Source organism: Octodon degus, unplaced genomic scaffold (genome assembly GCF_000260255.1).
Source record: "Octodon degus isolate 3935 unplaced genomic scaffold, OctDeg1.0 scaffold00354, whole genome shotgun sequence".
Taxonomy (NCBI): Eukaryota; Metazoa; Chordata; class Mammalia; order Rodentia; family Octodontidae; genus Octodon; species Octodon degus.
In genome coordinates, this window is record NW_004524930.1 from 912,180 (window position 1) to 921,605 (window position 9,426).

At 37.1% G+C, this 9,426-nt stretch overlaps 1 protein-coding gene across 1 annotated transcript; it reads right to left on the reverse strand.

Annotated features, from left to right (window-relative positions):
* Positions 1-5,490: 5,490 nt before the first annotated feature.
* On the reverse strand, positions 5,491-6,432 carry LOC101591529 (olfactory receptor 4C12). The gene has a single exon (XM_004648118.2). The coding sequence runs from the start codon at positions 6,418-6,420 to the stop codon at positions 5,491-5,493; it is 930 nt and encodes a 309-aa protein (XP_004648175.1). The 5' UTR covers positions 6,421-6,432.
* Positions 6,433-9,426: the final 2,994 nt, after the last annotated feature.

Below are 9,426 nucleotides of genomic sequence, written 5' to 3' on the forward strand. Positions count from 1 at the left end.
GAAGAAGAAAGAAAGAAAGAAAGAAAGAAAGAAAGAAAGAAAGAAAGAAAGAAAGAAAGAAAGAAAGAAAGAAAGAAAGAAAGAAAAAAAAAGTAAGTCAATATCAAATGCTGCATAGGCTGTGGAGAAAAATTTACCCTTCTATACTGTTGGTGGGAGTACAGAGTAGTACAACTACAATGGAAACCAATGTTCAGATTCCTTCAAAAGCTAGGATTAGAGATCCCATTCAAGCCAGCTGTTCCCCTCCTGGGTATTTTTCCAGAAGAACTCCTACCACAGCGATGTATATGCACCCATGGAAACAAATAGCTGTGCAATTTGTCATAGCTAAATCCTGGGAACAACACAGATGCCCATCAACTGGGGAATGCATAAAGAAGATGTGGTATTTTTACACAATGGAGTATTATTCAGGTATGAAGTACAGTAAATTTGACTGTTTTTCAGTAAATGGATGCTACTAGAGAACATACTCTTCAGTGAAATAAAACAGACCCACAGGTACAAATATCGTATTGTTTTCTTAGTGTGAAAACCCGAAAGAGAAAAATGGAATCTGAAGCATATGATACTTGGAAAAAAACATGAACTTATTCAAAAGGAAAGAGTTAGTGAGTTGAGGAAAAGTGCAGTAGAGGGATTGGGGAAAGAGATTCATTTATGTATTAAGCAGGATGGTTTGGATAACTGCAGTGTGCATTTCTGCTGGTCTAAGGAAAGAAGCAGTTAATACTTTGATTTTTCCCATCTCCTTTTTTCAATTGTTTGCACTATCCTCTTCTTATTTTCTTATACACTTCTTTCTGTTTCTTCTTCCAATTTTACATGTGTGTATCTGGTAATATGAATAACTTCTTGGAAGACAACTCTATGTATTACAAATACCGTGAAATTTATATTATTTTGTTATGTGAAATTCTGTATCACTTATACTTATCTGCCTTAATTCTAATTTTTTTCTGTATTTTAGGGAAGGGTCTACAGGGTGTTCAGGGTCTCACTACTAGATCGGACTCATAGTGATTCTCCTGTTTACAGCCTCCCAAGTGCTGGCATTACAGGCTCCCACCACCATGCCCAGACTCAATCACACCCCAGGGCAGAGCCAGAATGGCAGGAAAAATTATAATGCAGATACAACTTATGAAAATCTGTGCAACGCAAAGAAAAATAGTATCAAACCCCCATCCCCTGCACCTGCTTGAAGGTGCTTTAATCCACTGAGCTATTTAGCCAATGCTCTATTTCTAATTTTTACTCTTTCAAAAATAAGAAAAAATTTTAAAATGATAATAATAATTGATAAGATATTAGAAAAAAAGCTATATTAAGTGGCATAAGTGCCTAGTGCCCGCCTGGCAAGCGCAAGGTCCCAAGTTTGATCCCCAGTACTGAAAAAGAAAAGACACTACAAACAGAACACATTTAGAAGACCAAGATGAGAGGCATTCAACCATGGTTTTTGTATGACACATTGCTGTCCTTGATATAGTTGCCTAGATCACAGACATCAACACACTTTAGTCAAGGTGAAAATTCTGAATGTTAACAGCTATTTTCAAAAAGCTGATGGAAACTATTAGTGCAATCATCTCAGTCATCCTATATATACGTATACTTTGATGTTTTTCCTCTTCCTTTTTTCCTGACTTTTCTTCTTTCTCTCATCTTCATTGTTTAATTCTTAATCTCTGTTTCTTTCTGTTTTACTGTCTTTATGATGTCTTTCAGATTTTACTTATTCTTTTAGGCTATTACACTAGGGAGACAATATATTTACACATGTGATTCTGAATTATTTCACTTATGAGTATAGCCTCTAGTTGTATCCACTTACCTATAAAGTTTTAAGTTTGTCTTTCTTTATAGTTCAGTAATGCTGTGCTGTATAAAAGTGCCACATCTTTCTCATCCATTACTCAAAGGGTGAGCACTTTGGTTGTTTCCAGGATTTGGCTATGATAAATTGTGCTGCTATAAACATAGGTGTACATATATCACTATGGCATGATGTTCCCAGTTCTTTTGGCAAATTACATCTTTATACATTGTGTTCTCAATAACACATAACTATAATTATTTCCTTATGAAGTTGTTCTTTAAATCAGATAAGAGAGAAATGTAATAAAGCAAAATATACACATATTGTTCTTTACCTATGTGGTTACCTCTGCCAGGACTTTTGATATCTCCATATGTATTGAGTTACAATCTAGAGTCACTTCATTGTAGCCTGAAATACATGCTTTATTATGAATACACCTCTTATTAGTGAAGCCTACACATGCTTGATGTGGTTAATGTTGGGGATGGTGCTGTTTCATTTAGACTTTGGCTTTCCCTGTAAGTACCTTAGACTCTCCTGGATTTCTGAAGAATACTTTCTTGGAGAATAAATCCTTGGTGGAGAGTCTTTATCTTCTAGAATTTTAATTATATCACCCCAGTGGATTCTAATTGTCATCATTTCAGATGGCAAATCTCTTGTTTTTCTCCATGAGAATCCACACTTCACAATCGAAAAATTAAAACATTGCATATGCTGGACATGATGGCAAACTCCTATAATCCAAACTCTCAGGAAACTGAGCAGGAGGATCGCTGCAACATTAATTATCTCAAAAAAATAGAAAAACATTGTATTTATGAAAGACATCCAACTTTTACTTAGATCTCCTCTAGAAATACGATGTAGAACAAACAGACATGTCTCAGAAAATATCTTGTTTCTTCTTTTTTTCTCATAATTTTATTGAGAAACAAATAGCAATGAGAGTTTCAAACCAAATTGATAGGACAGTATCAATAATTACACATTGCATACAATCATCTTAGTAGTTAATTACTGTACAAGATGCGGACGTGATATCCTATTTACAAACACTATTAGAACAAATCCCTCTATTCATTAAGAAAATGTAACTATATATCTATTCTAACCATTTTGAATACATGGATACAAAATGGACATTCATTTGTATCCTCCTTTTTTGTTTAGTTCTGTTATTTGAATAGTATAGGTGTGTTAACTCAATAAAAGTATTGGGTCTTCCGCTTCACTGGCAATGTCAGAAATTGTTGACCTGAGTCCCCTACAGCTCAACATAACACCATTACTTTACTTCTTATACTTCATTTTTATACTTTTCTGCTGGATGGTTAAGACGAAGATAAAGCAAGACCTATGCAACAAAAGTTATAGCTTTGGGGTCAGATAAGGTCAGTGAAATTCCCTCAGGATTTATCCTGAGATCCTGTACCTCAGATTGTAGATCCTTTGTCAGTGTCAGCCATGTGGATGAGTCACGGCCATTGCTTGGCCAATATGCTCTCTGTGAAAGCATGAGAGAATGTTTTCTCTCCATGTGACTCTCCTTAGGCACACTCTACATCATTGATTACTTTCCTCTCTGACCCCATAATCTCCTTGATCAGAAAATTTGGGACACTACCGAGTTAGGTGACGTTACAGTACAAGTTCTCATACGTCCTGAGTCTTAATTGACCATGGAAGACTAGGGCCAAAATGTTGGCTTTCCTTGTGGCCCTCCTTTTTGTCTAATTTTGGTCTGCAAACTTAAGTTGTTAACCCTCCAGAAGAGAAGTTTATTGTTATTACCATACAACCTAGGCTGTCAAACTTAACCTCACTATCTATCTGAATATCAAACATCTTAGGCATAACATGGAACAGGTATTTTTCATCAAGTATTGATATGTTGAATTTTAAGTCCATACAGAATATGATAAGAAAACATTTAAACATTAGAATATATTTTTTAAAAAAGCATAAAGAATTATATAATTCTTTTGTTTACACGTAAATCCAAAAATCTAACCATATACAACCTTGAAGCAGGACAGTCCCACCACATTCCTTTTCCTGTCTCCTGCCTTCATTCACCACCCCCTTCTTTTGGAACAGTCCTCTACCCGAGAGACAGCACAGAAGGAACTGGCATGTCATGACAAGCAGCCTATATTCAGAAGACCAGAATGACAGGCACTCCAAGCATGAACCTACTATTGCAAATTGCCATCTTCAGTGCAGTTGCTTAGTTCACAAGTGTCAGTATATATTTTTGTTTCTGCTTCCGTCATGATATGTGGTTGACTACTGGCATACTGAGTTTCACTATCCTGGGATATGTAAATATTAAGGACAAAATTTATGTCCAAGTTATCAATTTCCTCTCAGTGCCAAACATATCTTTCATTTCCTGCACCATGTCAATGATGATGGTTCCTGTCAGCATTTCTCTTTTGCACTGAATCAGTTAAAATATTCATCTTTGTCACTACAACACAGTGAATGAGATCTCTCTTCCTGATTTGAAAACATGTTTCTGTTTTCATCTCCTTTGATTATATAGCGTCCGTGTGTGTGTGTGTGTGTGTGTGTGTGTGTGTGTGTGTGTGTGTGTGTTCATGCACGCATGCATGTTGAAGCATGAGGAGATATTCAATAGTGCTCACCATCTTCAGGTTTTCCTCACAGTTCATTAACAATTGCTCGCTGGGTCTCAGTGGCATCTCTTGACAGATCCCAGTGGATTCCATGGAAAACCCCATCTATTAGTTTCCCAACTTTGCCTTTGTACACCATGGTGTGATGTTTTCCTTTACTCTTGATCCAGATCCTCCCCAATTTATGTGTCCACCAAAGTCACTGTTGGTTGTTCAGTGAAGCCATATTAAACCGTACTGTCACCCTATGCTGCAAGGTTCTCAGTTTTCCAGTACCAGGTGGTTTATTGTATCCTAGCTTCTGTCCATCTGCTATAAACTTGACCTGACCAAAGAAGACACAATGAACTTTACCATTGAATGATCAACAACCACATTCTCCCAAGTATTAGGATTCTATCCTTGAGGAGGCAACTATTATCAAAACATATACCTTCTTTAGATACACGTCTTTCAATTCTATGCACTATCTAAGCCACTATTATTAATCCTCTGGTATACCTAGTAATTATACATAAACATTCCTGTTCATATCAGGAAATCTGTGTGTTCTTGCTTGGATCCTGAGCCATACAATATGGAAGAAAAGGCCACTTTTATAGACTCTAGATAAACATTATCTCTTGTTCTATATAAGGAGAGAACAACAGATTTCTTATAGAGTGGAGGTCAGAGTCCAAATTAAGAGAATAACATGAGGCATGCTATTTTTAATCAAAAGTAGTAATAACTCAACATTATATTAATATTATTTTAAAATCAATGCAATATTTTAGATTCACACTTTGGAGCTTATAGAGATGTTGCATAAATTCATTTTATTTATAAATATTTGTTCATCAATAAGCAGTAGCTATGACAAGAGTATGCGATGGGAAAGAATAACTCCATATTATACTTCAGTGCTTACCTATATGAAAGTACTACAATAATCCTTATTACACTTGATGTCTTCATCTGTCGATCAAGTTCAATTAAATCACATCTGTTAGCATTCTACGCAATATTCAATGACCATTTTTAACTTTCTTCTGAAGTTACTTTTCTCCTCCAGAGCTTCCACATGGCACCCTTTACCTCAGCATTTCTGAGAGTGTAGATTAAAGGGTTTAGCATAGGTACAACCATAGTATAAAAGACAGCAACAGCTTTATCTATTGGCAAAGTGGTCACTGGACGCAAGTACACAAAGATGCAGGGCACAAAGAATAAGACAACAACTGTAATGTGAGATACACAGGTTGAGAGAGCTTTGCGCCTACCCTCCAAGCTGTAGTTCTTCAGGGAGCGGAGGATGACCACATAGGACACCATCAAGAGGAGGAAGTTTAACAGACAGATAAACCCACTGTTGGCAGCAACAAACAGACCAAGGGTGTGAGTGTCCATGCACACAAGTTTCAACAAAGGGTACAAGTCACACATAAAGTGGTCTATGACATTGGGGCCACAGAATGGCAGCCACACGGTAAACAGGATCTGAATAGTTGCATGCAGAAATCCTCCAGTCCAGGCCACTCCCACAAGCAGAATGCACAGCTTGCGGCTCATGATGGTCACGTAGTGCAGAGGTTTGCAGATGGCCACGTAGCGATCATAGGCCATCACTGTCAGTAGGATGATTTCAGTACCACCAAAAATGTGCTCTGCATAGACCTGAGCCATACAACCATGAAAGGAGATGGCTTTGTTCTCGTGAAGGGAGTCCACAATCAGCTTTGGAGCTGAAGAAGAAGAATAAATTGTGTCTATCAAGGAAAGGTGGCTCAGGAAGAAATACATGGGTGAGCTCAGAGCCTGGCTGCTGCTGATGGTGACCATGATGAGAAGATTGCCAGACAGTGTCACCATGTACAGAACCAGGAAGGTCACAAACACTAGTTTCTGCATTCTGGGGTTCTGTGTGAGACCAATTAAAATGAACTCAGTCACATTCCTTTTATTCTCCATGCATTGAGTGTGGGGGACAAGAACTCCAGAAATATATATTTATTCTGCAGAGAAAGAGAGAGCAAAGAACCATGGAAAATCAAGTAGTTCCAAGCTCTACCTTTTTATGCCCCTTGCATTTCACAGGTTATTCTTTTTATTAACAAATAGAAATCTCAAAGCCTCTCTTAATTAAATACCTTATTTTCCTAACTTCAAAGAATTTTACAAGATGTAGGACACTCAGAAAAAATAGATTTTTTGTCCTAGGGTGGGGAACCATAAAAATCTATATAACCTAATCATAATTATGTAAGCACACTAGAGGTAAAATGTTAGTGATAATAAACATGAAATAGTGTTTGAAAAATATAGGTTTTATATGTATATTTTGAGAATAAAGTGCAAAATCTTCACATAAACTTTTCGTAGCTATTTTTACCTGTAGTAAAACACATGCATGAAATTTTGTTTTTCCTCATCCTTGACAACACAGATAAAAGTAGACGATAATATGTTAAGTGATACAATCCAGAGAAAATACTACATGTTGTTCTCTCTCATATGTGTAAGCTCAAAATATCAATGGGAAATATAGAATAGAAATTATCAGGGGAAAACAGAGGTGCTATGTGACTCTGATGTTCTACATCCCACTTAGTTTGGCCACAGCTCACATTAACCAATTAGTTTTGAAGATGCAGAATAGAAGAGCTCAAACACTCAAAATAAAGAATTGAAAAGAAGAGGGAACTGCTAATTACCCTAATAAATCATCATTGGTGCTTGTTTTGCAATATTATGGCTGAGGAGTTAGGTCAGGAGCACAGTGCCTACTTGGCATGCTCAAGGTCTTGAGTTAAATTCCTGATACAAAATAAAAAAGGAAATCACATTTTATCTATTAATAGGTATAAGTATTACATGATAATCAAAAATAAAGAATTGTCCAAAAAGCTCAGCAGTTTTAAAGCACCTGCTGGAGGATTGATCCCTGGGCCTGATATGCCAGTCCTACCCCCAGGGTGCATAGAGTAGGCAATTAAGACTGGGCGTGGTGGTGCATGCCTGTAACCTCAGCACTTGAGAGGTTGTAAGTAGGCAGAACACTAAAAGTCTGATCTAGTAGTGAGACCCTGAACACCCTGTAGACCCTTTCCTAAAAATACAAAACTTAATTAAAATATGCCAAGACTTTATAGCAATTAACATATATACATATATATATTTATATGAAGTAGCTCAGTAGTAAATTAACACATTTTGAGAGTGTCATTCAAGATGTGATATTAGAGGTGATCATTTACTTTTATGTCTTTCCCTGATTTCTAAAGTTTGCATTAATGATTCTGTTTTGTTGAAAATTGAAAATTAAAAAATAACTATTATAACGAAAATGTATAATATCTTTTATTTTCTTGGAGACCTATATTAAAATCATGAATATACAAATTCAGCAGAATATGTTAGACAACAAATATGGGCTCTCTTACATTGACACATTGTCGAAATTAGGAAAATATTTGTTGAATATAACTAAAAATATTTTTGAATATAACTAAAGTAATGCAGTAATAAGTACAAGTAGTGTATATGAATTGTTGCTAACAATTCACCAAATGAACACCAAATAGCCCAAAATTTTAGTTTGCCAGCTAAAAGTGATTCTTATCTAGTTTTATCATGCTATTAGTCAATAATTTTTATGGATAATCAAATATGATTAGTCAACCATAGCCCACTTAATTCAAACATTTTTTTCATTTACTTAATGAAGAATGCATATCACAAGTAACTCAAGCTTCATCATAGCATTGAAAACTAAAATTTGTCATTATTAATTCTCACATTTACAAGAATATCAGATTCATTTTATTTATTGCTAGGTATTCTTAAAGCACAAATATCATGAAAGATAATGTGAATTGTTCTGAATGGTAACATAATGAGGGACCTAGGAAGGAAACCTACTCTAAATGATCGCATAAATGCTTCCTTGTACAGACTGGTTTAGAGCACCCAACTTGATGTCATGGCCTCACTTCCTTATAGCCCAGTTTACTAGGGAATCTTTCCAGGTACAAGAAACCCTGAGAATAAAATTGATGCACTTGTCCTTTTCAATTCCTCTCTAGAGAAGATGGCTCTTGGGAGAATCAACAATTGATATGTTTCTATAACTTCTTGAAGACCTAGGCCAATAGTTAGAGTTCTATGCTTGGAACCAAAAGAAAATCCTCAATTTAACACCTTAATTTCATTTCACCTTGCAGTTTCATTTCTTATAAATGTTAATTTTATCTGTATAGATTTAAGAACCAATTCTCTTTTGTAACTTTTACATTACTCCTTTTTCCACACAGCACACAAACAAAAACATACAAACAGGCAGGCGGTATAGCTCAGGCAACTAAGTGCTTGCTTAGGTAAGCGCAGGGGCCAGCTTTGATCACTGACACCACATGCCATGGCTTCTCTTCCCTGAGGCGAGCTGATCCAGTGATGGAGCCTGAGAGTGGTGGCACACTCCTGTAATCCCAGCAAGAAGGAGGTAGAAATCAGGAGGTTCACTACGAGTCTGACCTGCATAGTGAGACCTTGCCAGAAAAAAAAAAAAAACTTGAAAAAGAAAAGAAACATGAAAACAACTCCGCTTTATATTCAAATTGATATAATTGGTGGTAATTGGCAAACAAAAGCACAAAATCAGTTGGATTTTCTGTCCAGTCAAAAACCAAAAATGTACCCATTAGAACATAAGCAGAGTCCCAGCCCAGGCGCAGCGTGGGCCGGACCCTCTCCCATTCCCTCGGGCCGCCCCACACCACTCTGCCGTATGTCCCCACCCCTCCCGCCGAGTAGGAACTTCTCCCGACTTCCAGGAACCCCAAGACCCAGTCCTAGCCCAGGTCCGGTGAGTGTGTGGAGAGCTTCCTGCTACCCTGCGCAGGCGGGACCAGTCCCAGCCCAGGCGCACCGTGGGCCGGACACTCTCCCACCCCATCGGGCCGCCCCCAACACTCCGCC